The sequence below is a fragment of the Pimephales promelas genome, chromosome 21 (assembly GCF_988280905.1).
Source record: "Pimephales promelas chromosome 21, fPimPro1.hap1.1, whole genome shotgun sequence".
In the NCBI taxonomy this organism is placed as follows: Eukaryota; Metazoa; Chordata; class Actinopteri; order Cypriniformes; family Leuciscidae; genus Pimephales; species Pimephales promelas.
In genome coordinates, this window is record NC_142789.1 from 14,132,091 (window position 1) to 14,154,908 (window position 22,818).

The window sequence follows — 22,818 nt, forward strand, 5'->3', positions numbered from 1 at the left end:
ACCCCTTGCCCACACAGGCAATAAAAAAAGGATTCATTTTAGAAGAAAAGTTACATATAGCACTTTAAAAGCTATATGTTATGGAATTCATCTAAATGAATAAATGTAAAAGATGACAGATTTGAACTCAAATGTGCTTTCCGTTTTCAAGGACGCATGAATAAAAGCCAATAAAATCCAGACAATTTTTGGCATTACATCTATAATTTCCAGTTTTTGTGTCTTTATATGAGTGTAAAGCAATACATGCCATGCAATACAGTAAGTGCCCATGACTTCTTTTGCATTCATTTAAATAGGTCATCAGTGAAATTCTTTCTATTATACCCCATCTCAAATATTTCAATATTTCTTGAAAGAAATTTACAATATATTTAGTTTGCAAAACATGCAAGAGTGTAACATATAGAACTTTTCATTTTGTTAGAACCTTTTAACAAATTATTCAGCAGAACACAAAAGGGAACTTACATTTTTGTTTAAAAAAATCACTCCATGTTATCACAGTTTTTGCATGAGGGTGAGCAAAATATGATTCATTTGATGATTGATGATTTTTTGGGGTGAAATAACCCTTTAATTATTAATAATGAAGAAACTAATGGTTTTAGATTTGTTTTAGTTTTCATTAATATTCACTGAATGTTGACAGAAAGTGCCTTACGTTCATCAGCAAACTGTAGATTACATTTTTGCGACTTTTGGGACCAATAGACTCTTGATTTGAATTCTAGCCCTGTACCAGGCACCCTTAACTGTCATTTGTTTTGGAAGAGTTATTGATTTTCTTTAAAGTGAGTGCTTACTCTCAGTCTGCTAGGATCAAGCTTTTTGACTGCTCCTCTTCAGATAATTAGCCTAGAGAATGATGGCACTTTTGATCCGAGACCTTAATAATCTACCATATCTGCAACGCACACTCCTGTGCTGACACAGCTTACTCTCACACAGTCCAAATGTAGATAATAATGCAAATTTGCTCAGTGTTGGCAGAGACACTTTTATACGGTTTTGAAAGGTTTATAGTGTACTTTTTTTGTCTTCCTTCACAGTAAAACATGAATTATGGCTCATGGTGTGTATGCTTTGCAGCATGCAAGATTCATAACAAACAGCATACCAATATCTCAATAGCTCCAAAAACCCTTTCAATTCTCAATTCTGATCTTAGAATTGTACTTTGAATCCTTAGAATATAGTCTCAAAATCACATATAGCTGCAAAACAGGCTGTTTAATGCAATAATTTCTGTAGCAGATGTGTTCAGTGTAGGTTTTGTAGTGAGATGCTGTCATTAACATAATATGATAAACACTTAGCAGAGAACAGCCTTTTCCAACATTGCTGTCTTTGGTTTGCTGTTGGTTTCGTTCTGTTTGCTTCTCTGTTTTCCATACTCTTCAGCAGATTTCCCCAGAGTGTGCAAATGTTTCTGTCCTGCCCTGAAGGTGCTGAAATGGAAATATTTTAGGAGTATACACATTTAATGTATTTTTCGTAAATGCCTCCCTTGAGTAAATCAACAGATATGAACAGAATTTTTTTTCTGATATAACGCTAATGTCTAACCTGACTATGTCAGACTTCGTACTTCCTCTCAATTTCAGTTCGCTTCTGTACTCAGTCTGAGATAGTGACCTATCTCTCAGTTTTCCTCCGGCCTGAAAACAGCCGGCCAATCAACGAACAGTGGGCGGGCTGAGAGCCGTGACGTAGACGCAAAGCGCTGAAGATTGTACTTTAGGTTAGGGAAATCGAAAACGACCGTGGATGTGGAGATACAGGATGCAATTCGCTCTGTTGTGGAGAAAATTCACGCCATTTGCAAACTGAAGCCCGAACAAGAAGAGTGTTTGTTAAACATTTTGAATGGAGGTGATGTTGTGGCCCTACTCCCGACACATTTTGGGAAAAGTTTAATTGGTAACACTTTACAATAAGGTTCATTAGTTAACATTAGTTAACTAAATTAGTTAACATGTACAATATGTGAACAATACTTCTTCAGCATTTATTAATCTTAGTTAATATTAATTCCAACATTTACTAATACGTTATTAAAATCAAAGGTTGTATTAGTTAACATTAGTTAATGGACTGTGAGCTAACATGAACGCACAATGAACAGCTGTATTTGTATTAACTAACATTAACAAAGATTAATAAACACTGTAACTAATGTATTGCTCATCGTTAGTTCATGTTAGTTAATGCATTTACTAATGTTAACTAATGAACCTTATTGTAAAGTGTTACCGTTTAATTCAACAACTATTACCAGCGAGAAACTGGGGAGGCCAAAGGCCGCCAAGGCGACAGTTGTGATTGTGTTCCCCATGGTTGCAGGATCAGGTTAACGAGGCAGCAAAACTCTGTCAGCCATGTTCACTCTGGTATTTCACTCGATGGTTTAGTTTTCGCATCATACATGTGTTTACAATGGAAGTTCGATGCGGCTGAGCTGGCGAATAACACACATCATAACCAAACGTTATGTGATTGGCTTACGGGTAACCAGTGATTTTATACTTCATACAAGAGCTCACCAAAATTGGACAGTTGAAGACTGGAAAAATGTTGCCTGGTCAGATGAGTCTTGATTTCTGTTGAGACGTTCAGATGGTAGAGTCAGAATTTGGTGTAAACAGAATGAGAACATGGATCCATCATGCCTTGTTACCACTGTGCAGGCTGGTGGTGGTGGTGTAATGGTGTGGGGGATGTTTTCTTGGCACACTTAGTGCCAATTGGGCATCGTTTAAATGCCACGGCCTACCTGAGCATTTTTTTCTGACCATGTCCATCCCTTTATGGCCACCATGTACCAATCCTCTGATACTTCCAGCAGGACAATGCACCATTTCACAAAGCTCAAATCATTTCAAATTGGTTTCTTGAACATGACAATGAGTTCACTGTACTTAAATGGCCCCCACAGTCACCAGATCTCAACCCAATAGAGCATCTTTGGCATGTGGTGGAACGGGAGCTTCATTCCCCGGATATGCATCACACAAATCTCCATCAACTTCAAGATGCTATCCTATCAATATGGGCCAACATTTCTAAAGAATGCTTTCAGCACCTTGTTGAATCAATGTCACGTAGAATTAAGGCAGTTCTGAAGGCGAAAAAGGGGGTCAAACACAGTATTAGAATGGTGTCCCTAATAATCCTTTAGGTGAGTGTATATTCCACGTACTGATTCGATATGTGACCCCTGCTGGCAAAATGAATCACATCGAGCACATTTTGAATGAATGTGAATGTGAAATGTGAATGAATCACATTTTCAAAGATGAGTTATGGGCTCTGTGCACGGCGGTATTTACGATAACTTCCGCCGATCGTAGAGTCCAATGCAATACCGGGAATTTATATTGAATTGTATACTCCATGGTTATACTAAAGAAACGTTAGTCACAAAAACAGATAAAACAGACACCCCTCGTTGTGTTTATGCTTCTTTTTAAAATTATATTAAATAAACATAACTGTATATAAAATTACATCTAAACATATGTACGTTTCGTTTTAAAGACGGGAGGACAGTAAATTTTGAAGACTCTGCCATAATCCCGTTTTCCTCGGTTTTCCTCCCCTTTAATCTCCACAACCGGAAATGGATGAGCATCCTTGCGTCAAATGCGGAATTTATGCGTGCATATAGCCCCTTTGTTAGTTTCAATGACTGATCTACACCTGTTTGAAATCGATTGAGTCAGCAAAGTAAATTTTGAGAAAAATTGTGATAAAGATTTCTGAAGGTTCCAAAACAAAATCACCTTGCAAGCATACTTCAACACATAGCTTTGTATGATGTATTGACGTAATTTCCACTGAAACAGGAAGCTAAGGCGGGACATATTGAATGGCTCCTCCCCCTTAGTCTCACCACTAGGCTTCTTTGGACTTTCTGTTTGTTTGTATTTGCTACGTGTGTTCCCCGTCTGAGTTTCCCGCCACCAATTTGTATCCATGGACACTGATCACTTCCCTCACAGCTGCCTGTCATTTTGTAATCATCTTCACTGTGTTTTTAAGTTCCTGCCTGTCTTCACTTCATTGTCCAGTATTGTTTGTGTTTAACACGCTGTCACACCTGTTATCCTGTTCCTGAGTTTTGGTATATTAAAGAAAGTGTTATTTCTACTTTGATCTCCGTCATCCTTCCTACGACCCGTGACATTTAGCTTATGGCGTTTAGCGTTTAGTTTACTCTAAACTCACATAATGCAAGTCGTTATTGACAGCCCCATGGAAGTGAATCTGAGTGCTGGTGATACTTTGGATTCGATAGTAGAGGTGTGAATAAATCCTGGGAGTTGGCAATAAAAAAAGGAATAAAACTTGAGCAACCGAAAACACATCTCCAACCAGTAGCGTAATTTTTAAAAAGCCGTATATAATTTTAGTATCTTTAATAATTTGGTTGGGTTGATAAGATTAGTGATGCGTTGTAATTACAGGTTTGGGAAAAGCAGTAATGGAACAAATTAACATGAATGGATTTATTTTTTGTGAATTTAATAATGGCAACCCTACAAAAAAGTAATTAAAAAAACAAGTGGCAGGAAGATTATTGGCTAATATCCTCATATCCTCTTTGAGACGCTGTGTGTATAAGAGACTGTAAGTAAATGTCAAGTGCCGTGTGTTTAGTTGTGCTCCTGTATTACGGTGAATGACAAGTTGTTGGCTCTTGTTGGCATTTAGTAAGAAGCGCAATCCATGGCAGCAACATAAGCTGACACTCCCAAGCAACCGAAATACTAACAAGGTGTTGATTGCTATCTTTGAAAAACACCCGTATTGAAAAGAAAAAGAAAAAAAAATTCCAAGCCTGATTATGTTTATCATGCATGGGGACTGGGCTCTGGCTGGCTTTTCATATGGATGTCAGGTGCTAGGGAGTTTCATTTGCACAACACCCAGTGGTGCATCTGCCTTCGCACCAAATGTGCCCGTCTGTTTGACACAGTCTAACCGCTGACACGGCTGGCACGATCAGCACAAATGATGTGCCGCTGCGCATATGGTACACGCCGCCATTAGTGAGATTGCCGACTAGATGTTCAAGGCAAACAGGGACCTTTGAACAGTGACTCAGATGATATAAATGTCTACTGCCTTGTAAGACAGCAACATCCTCATTCTTTACCTCTGAAGAGTATGCAGTTCAGATTTTGTCAAGTTGGGAATTATTTGCTCTGAGGTCATTGATTTTTATGTGGGTGTTTGGGCACTTTTGGCCCTGTGGACTCTTAGAAAATAAACTTAAACACACTTTTCACTCTCTGTTGTTTATTTCTCTTGTCTACTAACAGTGGATATGCAGGCATAACTGGAAACCTCTATATTTTTTCTGAAACATTAACATATCCACGTCTTGAATTGTATTTCTTGTAATGGCATTCTGTAGAAGTGACAGTTTTAAAACCTTCTTCATCAATTAAAAAAAAGTAGAATTTTAGCATTTTCTAATTACATACAGAATATAAAATTATATTTCCATCCTTTTTTGCATAATTTACCAAAACATATTGAATTAGATGACTGCAATAACATGCCTCATATTTCATCACTGGCCATCACTGACACTGTTGTCTCCTTGGTTTATATATATATATATATATATATATATATATATATATATATATGAAGAGTTCAGATGCAAAAGCCTCTAAATGCCATTTGAAATTTTCTTTTTTAATGTTGATTTTTATCAAACTTGTATATTTAAGTTCAGTGATTTCACTTAAATGGCAATGATAATTACCTATTAATTGTTATTTAAGTGAAATTACTGAACTTAAATATACAAGTTTGATAAAAATCATCATTAAAGAAGAAAATTTCAAATGGCATTTAGAGGCTTTTGCATCTGAACTCTTCATATATATATATATATATATATATATATATATATATATATATATATATATATATATATATATATATATATATATATATATATATATATATATAGTATATTTAAAAAGGGGAAACCTGTACGAATTTTGTTATGTACATTGTTATTTGTTATATTGTGGTTTTCATTAAGATACATTTGAATTCCTCCATTCCAGACTAGTTGAGGTGATAGATACTGTGCTTTGGCTAATTTAGCAGAGCTGTTGGAAGCTGTAGTGAGAAGAGCTGCTCAGCACTCCCAGCTGTTACACCAAACACACTCAGATACTAACACAGACTGAGATGGCACCGAGAGATCATTAATTACTCTTGCTATTATGATGTTGTCCACCCACACCAGGAGCCTGAGAGAACTAGTAAACTCAAGAGACCTTCACTCACTGACTCCCACTAACTATTTGGATTGCTCACTATTTCTGAGCTAAGCACAGTACCAAATGTTATGTTCATATACTGTGGGGTCCAAATGTCTACAACCACTAGTGAAAATGAAGGTTTTTTTTGTTTGTTTTTTTCGCTGAAAATTCAGCTTTGCCATCACAGGAAAAAATAAATAAAAATACATTTAAAGGGACACTTCACCCATTTGCATTAAGCTTTGTATCTTTAGAAACCCAATCATATTTTTGAATGGTCATGGTTTATTCCCTTATTTTCTCCTGAGATGGGAGAAATAGGGATTTAAGTGTTTTACTTCCTGCTTATTATGACGTAAAAATTGTCATTTTGCGTCATTATAAGCAGGAAGTCACATTTCATTAAAAAGTGTAGAGACTACAAACATTAGCTCATTATTATTCAAGGGTGTGGGACCCACTCACACTAGAGGCCTATTACAGATCAGTGGGTGGGACTTCACTTACAGATACTAAATCAATATCAGCCTTCTTGTTTGGAAGCTAAGCTAACAAGCGCTGTGGAGATAAGAAGTATAATAATGACGGAAGAAACTAAACATGATATGGAAGAAGAGGATTTTGAAATTCTGCTGCTGAATCCGATGTTCGTAGCTATCTTTACGAGCCGCAATATAGTGAAGAGCAGCTGAGGCTGATGGAGGAACCGGAGGCGGCTGCCTGTTGTGTTCGAGGAGCCCGGACTGGCTTGAGCTGGGTGGACTGCTGGTGCATGTGCTCGCGGTCGAGTAGCCCGGAATGGCTCGAGCTGAGGTGGACTGCTGTGCATGTTCTCTCGCTCTGAACACAGATAGTCCGTCTGCTGCAGAGAATTTAAACGATGGCAATTTCTCCTGGACGAAATCTCTGAATCAGACGAGCACACGGACGTTTGTGTTGTGATGTGAACCACCCTAGTTTCGCCTGACTGAACATCCTGTTTTCATGCAGTAATTCACCATATAGAAAGAAATACAAACGAGGAGTAATTCACTAATGAGTTTGCCAGTGTAACGTTAATGGGGTTTATAGTTGTGGGAAGAATGAGGCGGGAACCGGCGGACATTTAAACATTTTAATAGTAAACTGAACAAATACAAAACAAAAGTATAAGCCAGCAGCCCCTCATTGATGACGGATGTAATGTTACTCACAACAGAAACAAAACACATCATAAAATCAGGCGTGTTTCTCTCTCGATCTACTGTCGTCGCTCCTCATTTATGCTTTCGCTCCTCCATGAGAGAGGCGAGACCTGTGCACGCCTCACAGGTGTCTTTCATTATCACTCACGCCACCGGCCTCGCACCGTCCGTCCTGTTACGTCCCTCACCCTCGAACGTGCTGCCTGCCACAGCCAACTAACTAGAAATTTTGTGTGAAATGAATTTCAAACTCTGGTGACAGCTAACGTTAGCCTTGTAGACAGAAGGGTGATTTGTCTGTTTGTGCCGTTCTGGATTAGTGGGTGTGGCTTGTGGAGCTGTACAATGTGTTGCATTGTGGGAGTTGTTGTCTTACATACAAATGCACCCCTCGGTCAAGAGGGCACCAAATTCAAAAATTCTTTTACATTTCGACTACATATTTGATCCACTTTCAATAAAGATTAATGTTGAAATGGGTGAAATGCTCCTTTAAAGGGTTAGTTCACCCAAAAATGAAAAGTAAGTCATTAATTACTCACCCCCATGCTGTACCAACCCCGTAAGACCTTCGTTCATCTTCGGAACACAAATGAAGATATTTTTGATTAAATTTGAGAGCTGGATGACTCCTCCATAGGCTTCCTAAGGGACTGGCTCTTGACGGCCCATAAAGTCATTAAAGAAAACGTTTAAATATTCCATGTGCCTACAGCGGCTCAATTATAAGTTTATCAAGCAACGAGAATAGTTTTTGTGCGAAAAAAAAACATAAACAACGACTTTATTCGACTATTCCATTACTTCCTTATGGGCCTTGAGACGAGAATTGAAGAGATTTCCAGAACGCGTGCGCGAGAACTGAGACGAGGACTTTCTTCTTCGCCTACTTCTTGTTACCGGTTGCTCACCGCTTAGGAGTTTTACCGCCACCTACCGTATAAGATGACGTGCTGATATAGCTGGAAGCACAAAACTTTCTGTTTACAAGCAGAGGAAGACGCGCGCTGTACATACGCGTTTCAATTACCGTATTTTCTGCACTATAATGTGCACTTAAAAGCCTTTAATCTTATCAAATACGACAGTGCTGTGCGCCTTACAATCCGGAGCGCCTTATATATGGATCATCATCTTATACGGTAGGTGGCGGTAATACTCCTAAGCGGTGAGCACAGAGCAGTCAAAGAAGAAGAACGTCCTCATCTCAGTTCTCGCGCATGCGTTCTGGAAATCTCTTCAATTCTAGTCTCAAGGCCCATAAGGAAGTAATGGAATAGTCGAATAAAATCGTTATTTATGTTTGTTTTTTTCGCACAAAAACTATTCTCGTCGCTTGATAAACTTATAATTGAGCCACTGTAGGCACATGGAATATTTAAACCTTTTCTTTAACGACTTTATGGGCCGTCAAGAGCCAGTCCCTTAGGAAGCCTATGGAGGAGTGATCCAGCTCTCAAATTTAATCAAAAATATCTTCATTTGTGTGCCGAAGATGAACGAAGGTCTTATGGGGTTGGTACAGCATGGGGGTGAGTAATTAATGACTTGATTTTCATTTTTGGGTGAACTAACCCTTTAAGAATATATTAAATTGAAATTTCTATATAAAATAGAAAACACTATTGAATGTATGGAATCTTAATAATTCGAAGAAAAAATAGGAATTTGACTGTGTTTTTGTTTAAATAAATGCCTTGGTTGAACAGAATTTCAAAAGACCCCACATTTTTGAACAGTAGTATGCCTTGTATTTAGAGGTTTCTCATCTCTCCACAGCTCTCTCTACTGGCAGAGCTGGGGTTTGGTGGCTCTCTTCTCTATGTGGATCCCTGTGATGCCTCGTTTGGGAATAAGACCTTTGGGGTTACCCTGAACCCAGGTGGGAACCCGTTTTCTCAAGAAAACTCCAGAGCTGGTAAGTGTCTGCACCAGTGTCTCTTGTGAAATTTTAACCTTATTAAGATGGTATTAACACTTTATACTCTCATCAAAAACTACCTAAATTTAGATCATTCAGAAAGTAATTGGGGAGTGCAATGAATGCATGACATAGGGCAGCTAACTCAGATAAATGGAGAGATTTATGTTTTTATTTTATATCACTTTGCTTGACAGTGGTTATGGAGAAACGTATGAATCAATAAAATAGTTTCCCTTTTCCTTTTCATGGTAGAGTCTTTCTTCAATATTAATCATAATAAAAGAAATTGCATTTTTTTCTTTTCATGTGGTCCAGTTTACTTTCAAGGCAAATACTTTTAATTAGGCTGATAATTTTTACAACAAGAAAGAAATCACATCAGGAAACAATGAGTGAGCGAAAGATAATTACTGTTTTGGACGTCTTTGGTGCCTTACACTTAGACTAGCTTGACGCTAATTAAAAATGTTTCATTTCTCTTTTCTTTTCTCATTTCTCACGACTCTTTTTAAAAAAAAAAAAAAAATAATAATAATAATAATGAACACAACTAGTTTATGAAATAAAGAATAACTTGAAACAAAAATGACCCACTGATGACAATGCGTCTTTGTGCAAGCAACCGTGTGTGCTGTCCATGGTGCTGAAATCCAACTATGTTCGTGCAGATGCGGTGCTTAAATCAAGTATCCTACAGTTTAAAGTTGTTCTGTATTCAGTGATGACAAGCATCAATCAAGTCTAAAACTTTTGGTGTGGGCGGTCCATGGTGCTGAAAGCAAAATGGGAGTGTGCTGCTGTCCGTGGTGCTGAAAACGAAACCACTCTATTTGAGAATGCTGCTTAGGACAGAAGACCTCAGTGCAGCCCTGGCTGACCCTGGCTCTCTGCAGCGCATGATCACTGGGACGTGTCATTACTGGAGTGATAGTGTGGGCTTACAGCAGGCCACGGAGTCAGGGCACAATGGGGCCTGCAAACAGATGTCTTAGCAGATGTTTCACGCCTGTTCTCTCTTCAGCAAAGCCCTTTGTCAGAGCACTCTGCAGGAAACGAGAACCTGGTGAAGTTGCTGAACACTGTGATGTAAATTATTCAGCTGGACTATTGTCCTTGCAATTGTGTTGTTTGGTAATGAGAGAAAATATGCAATGTGCTCTGGTGAACCAATACACAGAACAGCAGAGGTCAGACTCATGTTATATTTATGCTGTCTTTATGATTCATAACTTAAGTTTACATTTTGCTTAGTACTTTTGGACTTGTGTTTGTTTGTGGCTGTCGATGCAAATCCATGACTTTGTTGCATTCAATCAAAAACAAAAATGTCATCATACTGAGGTTCGAGAGATGTTTATTCATAATTTCTGTAATATTGCTTTCTTGGTTTTTCCCATATGAATTAATTATGAATAACGGTTATTCAAAACCCCTACTGGTAAAAACATATCTATCAGACCTAGCTGATGAAAAGTGTGGTAAAAATTTGTAAAAGTTCATCTTTAGACCTAATTATCCTCTGTAGAGTAATTGCATTTTAATTTGAAATCTCTTTGTTGTACTGGCACAATACCTACTGAGACAGAAGTTGTTAAATGAAAGCAAAGGCCTTTGATAACATATTCGGACTTAGTACGCTGCTAGATAACATTATTGTAGCTCCATTGAGATGAATATTTACTTTGAAAAGAATCACCTACATCTGCAAAAATTAGCAAAGCCTTAAGCCTGTCACTTTAAGTGATAGAAACTTAAAGGCATAGTTCACTTTGAAATTAATTTTTGCTATGTTTTAGCTTACCTCAAGGGCATCCAAGATGTAGGTGTATTTTGTTTCCACAGTATTTTCAATTTTGACATTTTTCAGTCAAACCGTTGTTGTCTATCAGTTGTACACTGGAGGCTAAGGGGGTCCACCAAAAAGCATGCACAGAGAAGTCAAAATTAAACATGATTTAATGACTCGAACATGTAAGTACACATTGATGGCCTAAGACACGAAACAAGCGGTTTTTGTGAGAAAACAAACAGTATTTATATCGTTTTTACCCCGTGTAATCCAAGTGATCTGAATTAGTTGTTCAATGTCCAACTGAACCGAACTGAATCAGTTCAATGTTACGCCGGAAGTGATCGCTTGTGTGTGACGTCACTCGATATTTACACGGAGATTTCGGAAGTTTTACCTTTTACTAAACATATTTAGATATGCCTAAATCGTCTTCCATTGCGGTTTCCCGTATATCTAAATATGTTTAGTGAAAGGTAAAACTTCTGAAATCTCTGTATAAACAAAGAGTGACGTAGGCGCGCAAGCGATCACTTCCGCCGCATGCGCAGACCGAAGCGCCAGTGCCGTCAGATCATGTTGTCATGGCTATGATTACAAGAGGTAAAACGATATAAATACTGTTCGTTTTCTCACAAAAACCGCTCGTTTCGTGTCTTAGGCCATCAATGTTTACTTACATTTGTGAGTCATTAAATCATGTTTAATTTTGACTTCTCTGTGCATGCTTTTTGGTGGACCCCCTTAGCCTCCAGTGTATGACTGATAGACAACAACGGTTTGACTGAAAAATGTCAAAATTGAAAATACTGTGGAAACAAAGACACCTACATCTTGGATGCCCTTGAGGTAAGCTAAACATACCAAACATTTATTTCATAGTGAACTATGCCTTTAATTGATAGTTTTGCCTGTGTATTTGTCACATTTCTTTTTTTTATTTTCTCTCTCCCATCCTGATACTCTGTAATTTGTTTTAAAAACTTAAACTCAATGCACAGCATTTTTAATGTTGATTACCACAAAAATAAATTTTGGCCAATCCTTAAATGTATAGCCACAAGATGATGAACCATATTTGTGTTAACATCTCTTTCAAGTGGAACTCAACGCTGCGTCATGGTTTGAAACAATGGGAACACTTCACGTGAGCCGGTGTCTGAAGCATGTGTCTATAGACACTAGGGCTGTGTTCGATACATCGTATCATCACACACTACTTGTCAAAACGAGTACCGAGACAGCTGCTTCAGCATTGATTCCTCAGCATGTGCGCACAAGTCAGAGCCGATCCTCCCTACGCAAGCATAGAGCCCCACAAATTGCTCAAGGTCCCGCCTCCCCCTTGTGTCAAAGCGCGTCAATCAAAGTTTACAACATCGTTGAGATAATTAAGCGGAACTATCCTTCTGGTTACGAAAATGAGAGTGAGTGAAAAACACCATAAGAGTGAATTGCGGGAACAGCGATCAGGCAGACTTGTGTACTCTCCTCTCCAAGTTTGATGTCAGCAAAGAACAGTAATGTTAAGTTGATGTGAATCTCTCTCTATCTGTCTGTCTAACCTACGTAGCAGCAGTGCATCTTTTGGTCTTTCTGTGTCTGGATTGCTAATGCCGGCCACTTCCAGGACTGTGTTCTGTGCCTTTGTGCCAGACAAAAAGAAAAAGGGAGATAGAAATATGTATTATGTTTGATAACACAAAGGCCAACAGTGTTTGTTTATAACTGCAGCTCAGAAAAGATAACCGCGTCGCACATTAACATAAGTTCATATGCTCTTGCACGAAATGAAACACACACGTTCCAGTAAAACATCTATGGGGACCAGTTACCAGTACAATGTGGGTGTGATGGCACTCCTCATTAGGCGCTCATACTTTTAAAAGAAGCCAGTGATTATCTAGTCTCTGCAATAAAGCAAGATGGAAAGCACTTTATTGATATTGACTATATTGCATTTAAAATGTTGATTGGCTGGACATACTGGTCAATATGGATGCACATCCCTCAGTAAATAATAACAACCATCAAGTTTCAATTATTGCTTTTATCATTTTAAACAGTGGCATGCAATGGCAAGCCATTTTAGCTCTTATTAATTCACAGGATGCATTTTTGAAATCAATAATCGAATTTGCACTTTTTAAAATGTGAATTATTGATTTTAATATGTCTATCTCTGATGTCAGGAATTACATTTTCATTAGTACTAACTAAACGAGGGAGAATTGAGGTGTCAGGTGTGACTGTGTGGCAAATGGTTTACATGGCTCATGGCTCAGGTAGGAGGGCCCCTTAACAGATTTTTGCTTAGGGCCCCCGGGAGGTCAGGATCGGCTCTGCCATTAGTGGATGCCGCTCGACTTGAATACAAGAACACGACTGGGTTGTCTAATATCAAGATGCGTAATCGCTCAATCAGAGCTTCACACTTGTGCAATACGGAAATATCTGATAAGTGCTTTACTTGGCAACCATGTGCATGAACTCTGTCTCCACTGTGGATAAAAGTGCTGGCTTTCTGGAAACACCACTAAGCTTGCAGTTTAGTGATCTCTTGTTCGATAATCTATTCAAAGAAAAGTAAAATACATCAATTATTTACGGGCCTGAGAGAGATTACCTATATTGTAATGCAGTGCTACAGAGGCCCTTCTTAATACAAAGTGCAACTGCCTGCTCTGCCTATAGTTATCAATGGCTTCATAGTATGCAGTGTTAATAAACAGCTGTTATACTAAATTCTGCTGAGGTGAAATTTATTGCAGACCCATATCGTGACCTCTGTATCAGGATACGTATCGTGCCAATCAAGCGGCAACATTTTAATCTGAAACATGAAGCCTACTCGGAAGTGCTAAAAACTGCAATTCATCGAAAATCCACTAGAGGCCGGTCCCAAAAGGGAGCAGATGTCCATAGACCCCAGGTTAAAATGTTGGTTTTCAGAGCATAAATTCATGCTTTTACAGGTTGGTCTCATGGACTTATATTGTAATCTTTAATATGTCCCGTGTGCCTGACAACTGTGAGGGGGGTGAATTTTTTTCTAACTCATTAGTTTAGATCGTATTTCAACGCATTCTCACCCCAAGGCGTCACCTTTGACCATGCTTCAATATTTGACGTTTTAGGCGCCCTTTAGCGTCACTTACATGACGCGATCCTACGGCGTCATCTAACTGACGCTAAAGGAAAGCGTCAGTTAGAGGACGCGGTTAGGTTTAGGTGTGGGGTGGGGGTAGGGTACACGCGATCCTAGGGCGTCATCTAACTGACGCTAAAGGGCGCCTAAAGCGTCAGATATTGAAGCATGTCCAAATGCTTCCCAAGGCGTCAGTTAGGTGACGCCTTGGGAGTGAGAATGGGCTGCGTATTTAGATTAGGGCTGTCAAATGATTAAAATTTTTAATCAAATTAATCAGAATTTTTTGTGGATTAATCATGATTAATCACTATTTGCAATTACACCTGAATCCTAACCATTTTTTTTCTGAAATGCATACAAAAAGATAAAAAAAAAGACAAGATATATAATTTTCATAATATGTCTGTTTATTAACACAGCCAATAATGGTGGTTTAAATCAAGCTGAAACATACTACACACCATAATATTGGTCTTTGTAATGTCCCATCGCATTCCTCTTAACCAGGATGTACAATTTACAGCATTCAATTGAACAGAGAAAGCAATAAATGTAGTCAAATCATAACAGTGACCTACCATATTTTTGCACAATTTGAGTCATCTGTTGCGTTTTTATGTGGAAAAAAACATTTTCAAATAAAACTTTTAATCAAACCAAAGAAAGAACAATCTTTTAACTTTTCCTCCATTCTTTAATCCAGTTGCTCAAAAATCCAGTTGCTAACTACTATAACATGTTGCACTGAAACTGGTCTTTTTGTTTGAACATCACCTTTTAAATCTACTGAGCTTCATCATCTTTCAGCCAGTTGCTGAGGCAAACTAACTTGTTCACGTTTTCTGAAAGTAAAGCTGATCTTTTCTTGTTCACAATGTGACCTGCAACTGAGAAAAGTCGTTCACAGGGAACAGTGGTTGCAGGAGTGGCTAGATATTTGTGAGCTAGTGAGGCCAGCTTCTCATGGGCTCCCAAATGAGATGCCCACCACCTCAAGGGGCAGTCCTCCAATTTAATGGTGGGCTCTGCTCTGTACCTCTGTATGGCAGGTTGGACCTCTTCATCTTCTGATTCAGAATCTGAGCCCATTTGCAGAAGGCTGATTTTCTTTCTGGGTGGCCCATCATCATGTGTCTGTGAAGACTTTCTGGGTGATTCTTGTTGCAGCATCCGTTCAAGTGTGGTCCACACCGCTTCCCTGTCTGTCTTAGGCAGGCATTTCAAGTCTTTGAAACGAGGATCCAAAACTGTAGCAATCTGGAGCCATGCATTGTTGAGCTGTTCTTGACGGGATGCTAGGTCCTCCTTGAACCATCTTGAGACGCAAGTGACAGAGAGAAGGTAGTACCACAGAACAGGAGACATAGGCCTCTCCACCCAGGAGCTCAGTTACATACCTACGCACACACATGCACACATAGACAGTCTATTATTTGAACAGTGGTTATCAAAATATCATTATTATTATTATTATCATCATTATCATTATTATTATCATTATAATTATTATTATTTACATACATGTTATTGATATTTGACTTGGTTTAATTAATTCCAGGAAATAATCAAAGCAATGTTATTTAATAAGTTACAGACTGATTTACCTGCATGGCTCTAGAAGTGTCTCCAGCCTCTGCAGTTTATCCCGCTCTGCTGCGGTCGGCAAAACGAGTTTGTGATCCTGTTTGTCCAGGGCTGCGATGACAGCCTCTTTATTTCTGCTCACGCGCTTGACCATTTCCAGCGTCGAATTCCAACGTGTTGGAACATCCTGGATCAATGGCTCTTGCTTCTTTCCCAGACTGACTTGTTGTGCTTGAAGCTCCGCAGCATTTGCTGGGCTGTGCTTAAAATGACCGACAACTTTGCGAGCCTTCACCAAAGCATTTACAAAGCCGCTGTCAGCAAGACTCACCGTGACACTTCTCTGCACCATGTGAGCGACACAGTTCATGTGTTCATAGCGTGTAAGTCGAATTGCGGCAACCATGTTGCGTGCACTGTCAGTCCCAATTGTTGTCGTCTTGCCCTCGATGTCCCACTTACGTGCAACAGACAAGAACTGTTCTTTACAAGCCTCCGCAAAGTGACGCTCCTCAGTTTTTAATATAGTCAGCGCAAAAGACTTCAGTTCCCACGTGTCACTGATGAAATGTGCAGTTACTCTGAGGTAATTGTTGTTATTCAATGATGTCCAATGGTCTCCTGTCAGGGCGATATGATTTACTTGAGACAAGACCTCTTTCCTTTTTTCTTTTTCGTTTTGATAGAGCTCGTGGATTTTCGTCATAACTGTGGCTCTTGACGGTGGCCTGTAGGATGAGTCTTGAGACGCCACTTGCAAAACATCAATGAAACCCGAGTCTTCTACAATGTTAACGGGTCTACAATCCTTTGCAATCCATTTTGCTATTTTGTTGGTCAAATTATCTGAGGTTGATTTTGTTAATGGCCCGCGAAAATTCAGCGTGGTCTGGCGCGAACCACTTGCTGAACTTGACGACCCAGCAAACGCATGTTTGGCGTTGACATGGTACCTCAAGCTTGAACAGCTCCGGTGAAATTGAAACTCCTCGTTACAAATCTTGCAAATAACCTTGTACTTGTTAACTGTACCATCATCATTCTTTTTAAATTTGAATCCATCAATAGGCCCACTTTGCTCACCTTGCTCCATCTCGCCTCTTGCTCCCGTCCCAATCACTTTCCTGACCTGAATAATTTGTCACACTGCACATGCGTGAAATGCGTTAAAAAAATTGACGTAATTAACGACAAACAACGAATTAACGTCGTTAACGCGCTATTTTTGACAGCCCTAATTTAAATATACAATTTATGACGAATAAGGGCGGTTAACTTTTATTGACAGCTGATGATGGGCTGCGCCGAGTGAAATTGACGTCTCTGACACAACACATCACACCACCTCTGTATCCTTTCTGAACATTTGAATTTTGTATTTCTCAAGATTTTCCATTATGGCGCCGCCCATACCCCCCATAAACAGCCTCAAACCCGTTCTTCAGAAAGTCTATGGGTGACGTCACAGATGCTTTGTCCATATTTTTTTACAGTCTATGGTGCCAATACACAGCCCTAATACACACGAATCTATGATTGACTGGACATATAGATGTTGTGACGTAGCGTAGCAAATAGACGAATTGTCGCCATGTCGTCAGATGCATGTCGTCAGCTTCTTTGTCTTCAGAAGCCGTATGTTTGCTGAGTGAGTGTCTGTGAAAAACCACAAAATTGTCAACTTAAGTGTGAATGACATTAGTGACAGGAGCTAATCTGTATAATCAGAATATAGAGAGTGTGTGATGCTGTGGCCCTGCTTTATTATAAGGATGATTCACAGCATCTCTGTGTTGTTTATTTGGGCGCAGAGCTGGCTCAGTCAGTTCTTGAGGAGGCGGGCTGTGTTAATGTGAGCGTATCATTAATAAGCTCCTCTCCCGTCTGGCTCTCATCTCGTGGGATGAGGTTCAGACATCTGTGTCCTGTGATTCGATATCCCGTGTTTGTCGAGGCAGTGTCGTGGATTTTGGTGATGTGGATTGGAGTTTAAGTTAAAGAGTTGAGACGTGTGTTCGCTTTCTCTCAGTCTACATCACAACTCAACATTTTGGATTCGGAAAATCGCTCTCTGAATTCTTTTGATCCAAATAAAGCCCTGTTGTATAAAAATGAATAAATAAATGCAAGATGTTTGCTTCTATGATTTTGCACAAAGTTATATGTGTATTATATTATAAACAGGAGTGCACATGACTGGTGCACAGGTGTGCATGCATGGTACAAATAAACGATGCACAACAGAAAATGTGGTGCCAGCATTTTTGGGGACAGTTCGAAAGTGCTTGAACACCGAATTGATTCCTCTATGGTGGCAAATCAATGCCTAAAAGAATGAGCACACAATCATAGTGTTATAAATATAAAATGTAAAAATGTATAATAAATAAATTTGATTTATAATGCTAATAACCATGGAAATGTGTCATTGCAGTCTGTAAATATCTCTTAACAACACATCTGGATATTAATATAAAATATGTGTATTTCTGATATCAGGAAATAAACACACATCTGGTAAGAATCTATTCCATATTAAAAATGCATTAAATCACATTGCACATTAATAAACCACAATAAATAAAATTAAAACAAATTAAAAGGACAGTTTCCCCAAAAATTAAAATTCTGTCAGTAATTACTCACCCTCATGTTGTTCCAATCCCGTAATGCAAATAAAATTAAAAAAATTAAAAGAACAGTTTCCCCAAAAATTAAAATTATGTCAGTAATTACTCACCCTCATGTTGTTCCAATCCTGTAATGCTACGTTCAAACCGGACACAAATATAATTTGTGACCCTTCGGAGGCGAACCGTTTGGCAAGTTTCACCATTTGCTCGCTCCAGGAGCTGCGCCTGGATGATGGCCGCTGTCAGCGGTACTTCCGCATTGGAGCGAGGATCACCCTCGCCCTCATCCATCTAATCTAGCTGTCATTTATTTTTGTTTTGATGATAAATAGAGCCAGGCTTCAAACGTTATTAACCTGTCCTGTGATTTTTTTTTTCTTTTTTTTATTTTTTTCCTCTCTCACGTCCAGACACGAACTTATGCACATGTATGTTGGTTGTCTTTACATCACAATACTATTTCATATAATCTAGATGGAATGAATAACATTCAATTCAAAATGAACATGTCTCGTATATATAGAAATAAAGTTTTAAGTGATAAAATATTTGCTTTGTTGTGCATAAGAATCCCACCATGCATTTAGTCATATTACAATAATTTATTGAAGCATCCAGATCCTTCACCATGTGAGCAACAGCTAGGCTCCTGATTGGTTAATGCGGCGCGAATTGAAGCCAAAGTTCAGATTTTTCAACTCGGGCGGCAGACGCGAATTTGCGTCAAACGCGTGAATGCACAAATGGCACTAACTAAATCATTTGCGCGAAACGCGCCAGATGCTCAATTCGCACCATTTGCGTGAACTTGATGTGCAAATGAGGCGTATTCGCGTCTTTTGCGCTGCAGGATTTTTTTACACGCGTAACGCATATTTGCATTGACTTAAAATTGAAATCATTCGCGCCTGACGTGCTATTCGCATCCGATGTGAACGCACCATAAGACTTTCGTTCATCTTCGGAACACAAATTAAGATTAAATCTGAGAGCTAGATCACTCTTCCATACGCTTCTTAGGGGATCGAAACAGGCCGGCCCAAAAGTTATGAAAGACATCCTCATCCATCGGCCCAAAGACATCGTTAAAATAGTGACTACAGAGGCTCAATCTTAGGTTTATCAAGCGACGTGAATACTTTTTGTGCGCAAAAAAAAAAATAAATAAATAAATAACGACTTTATTCAACCATTTCCTTCTCTGTGGGCCTCGATATTACACATAGTGAAACTACGCAAAGCTTCTAGGTTGTGCGTCACATGCATCACACTCATGATCAGTGTAGGCCAATAGTGAGCCTACATGTGACGTGCAACCTAATTGCTATTAAAACAACTGCATCAAACAAGCCAGCTAAGGAAGCAAAGGAAAACTGAACACAGGTAGTGAACCAGAACAATAGGAACAGAGACAACACTTCAACATAAGAGTCCTTAGCCTGTTAACTGTCACCCCCCCCTTTTTTGAATTGACATGAAAATGCACATTTCGAACTTAAATGGTTGTAATTCAAGAATGCTTTGGAATATAGACATATGATTGGTCTTGTTTTAAAGAAGACATTTGGCAGATTTTTGTAGAAGTGAAATAAATTAAGAAAGTGAAACAGAAAAAAAGTTATAGAGGTTTGAGTTTATGGAAATGTACAATGCAAAAATATTAATTATTCATATTTTACATAAAATATATATTTTCAAAACCTGGGCTACTCTAAAACTGCAGAAAAATCAAAGCCAAAAATCTGAACAAGTTGTGTTTCAAATTTTAGGTTGATATCTCAAAAAATGAGCTTTCAGTAAGATTTTGTTTGAGCGCAGTACCAAACTTTTTCACTAGGGCACAATCAGACTCCATTACTGCCCATATAAGGGCGCCTGCATTTCCATTCGTGTTTTGAGTGATATGAACCATTATTTTCACAATTTTCATACAATTTCTGAAGTAGAGATCCTATTCAGAAGTAGCATGGGAAGTTTGGCAGATTTTGATATGAATTGAACCTCTAAGAAACACATACAAAGAACACGCATGTAAGTCATAGCTAGCTGCCACGTCACAAATGGTGAATTTATTATTTTTTTCTTGATATTTCAAACTTTTCAGACCTTTTTTTTCCAAAATAATTGAATGGATTCTATCTTTTGAACTTTTGGCATGAAAACAAACTGAGGTATCTACCATTTTTCATGATTTTTCATGTTTACTGCTATTTTAAAATAAAGGTCTGAACACGCCTTATAAGTATGAAAATATTATTGTTTTATATTGATAAATTATGGCTCCTCTGTAATATATTTTGACTTGACTATATTCATACTTTCAAATGATATAAAGTTTGTCAATATTATTTAAGGTATTTACTAAGATATTATTGTTTTAAAAATATAGTGGCAAACGTCCCACCTGTGGGACAGTGACAGTTAAGTGGTTAAACAAAAAATAAGTGAAAAACAAGACCATAATTGTAACAAAATGTTGCCTCGGCAACTGACTGTTGAAGCTGAAGTACTAAAATTATGACAACTGAAGCTAAATAGAATAAAAACTAACAAATGACAAAAGCACATAACACAATTACTAAGTATATATAAAAGCAAACAAATGACAAAGCAGAAATGTATGTTATGCCACAACAAACTAGTTAATAATGCTGTCAAATGAGCTTTATTTACTTTACTTCCCATTTTTTTTTCTTTTTTTGCCATTATGTTGCATTCTGAGACAAGTTCCAGGTTTTTTACTGATGTCAAGAACCCTCCCATGTGATCCTCCATGCTGTAGCCTACTTACTACATCTGGCTCAATAAATTGAAGCGACAGCCTCAGTGACAACATAAACAAAACTGTGTGCACCTGTCTTTAGATGTCAAGATTCATTCCAGGATCTTGTTTGCTTATGATTTGTGAATGAAACAAAACAAAAAACATGATGCCTTTAAGGAAACATTTGTCTCTAATAGCAAAAGAGGAAGTCCTCCGCATTGATTGAATCAGAAAGGCTTCGTGTACCTAAATTGTGGCCTCTGGAGAACAAGTGCTGTGCAGTTTTATTGAGCCATGACTCTTTTTTATTTATTTTGTTTATTTTGGATAAATTTTCCCGTCCTCCTGGTTGCGAAATGAGTCTAAAAGGTGCTGAAGGACATAAAGGGAGTGCTGACGTATAAAGCATTGCTTTCTTTATTAGCCTCTGCTCTGCTGGATCTCTGCATTTAAAAAAAAAAAAATGTATTACATAATTGTGTTAACCTTTAAAGCCAGACAAGGGCTGAGGAAGAGATACTGTATTAATATGTGGGCGACTTCAAAAAAATAATTGTACATGTTAATTTCAAGTTGCTGACAGGTGCTTGTATTCACATGGAACAAACTGTGTCCCCTGTGTTTTTTAGAAAACTTGTTGAAGTGAAAAGAAGCCTTTGAATGGAAATGTAGTCATTTGCATATTTATTTAAATACGCCACTGCTGCGGGACCCATGTATGAGTCTTTAATGAAGAAATGCTTGCCACTGCTGTCAGGAAGAGAAACGTCCTCTGTGCAATGTCACTCAAAACCATCACAATGTGCCCCAACTCTCCCCTCGGTCTAGCTTCTCCTGTGGGTTTCTCTGTTTAACGCCCTCTTTCTTTCTCTTTATTTATTTTTACATGTTGTCATTTCCCTCTGCTTCTGTCCATTCAGGAGTCAAACCTAGAGTGTAAAGTAAAAAACAAAACAATAGAAATGAACAATGAACACTGTCCTACAAGGATAGCAGATTTTCTTGTTTTAAGATAAATTGACAAGGTTACTTTGAGAGACTTTGATAGTACTTCATTCATATTACCAGTAATGTTATGTTCCAGAAATTCAATTTTTTTCCAAACGAAGCAACAGCAGCCCTTCTGGGGAACACAGTTGTGGTGTTTTGTTCCTGAATGAATCAGCGCTTTGAGTGAATGATTCAATGACAGACTGGTAACCTGCAAAAAATATTCATTTCAAAATCCCCACCACTAATGCACAGACTGACTGTCTGAGTGCACAGAATGTGCCCACAACCCAGTGCCCAACACTACACATTGTATGTCCCATGGTTTCTGTAAAAACGAAACCAACACATGCAGTAAGCTCAGGCCGACGGTGTTTTCAGTGCAGTAAATGTATGTCCCGTTGCTTCGGCTCAGCATACTGAAACCGCTTGAGCACTGCTCGCTGATCGATTAAATAACCTCATTGGCAATGAGTAAGACCCCCATACTATTACCCAGTTCAGGCCGA

General features: G+C 38.5%; 1 protein-coding gene and 1 pseudogene across 3 annotated transcripts in view; one reads left to right on the forward strand and one right to left on the reverse strand.

The window, feature by feature from the left end:
* naaladl2 (N-acetylated alpha-linked acidic dipeptidase like 2) overlaps positions 1-22,818 on the forward strand; it is a 368,062-nt gene that overhangs the window by 193,709 nt on the left and 151,535 nt on the right. For both annotated transcript variants that reach the window (XM_089124954.1, XM_089124955.1), the window contains exon 5: positions 9,254-9,392. In XM_089124954.1, coding sequence (XP_088981080.1) covers positions 9,254-9,392 — 139 coding nt within the window. The remainder of the gene's footprint in view (positions 1-9,253; positions 9,393-22,818) is intronic.
* Positions 14,776-17,015, reverse strand: LOC148970442 (E3 SUMO-protein ligase ZBED1-like; annotated as a pseudogene). The gene is made up of 2 exons (XR_016148425.1): positions 15,943-17,015; positions 14,776-15,735 (listed from the first exon to the last, which is right to left on the reverse strand). The product of XR_016148425.1 is annotated as an E3 SUMO-protein ligase ZBED1-like (transcript).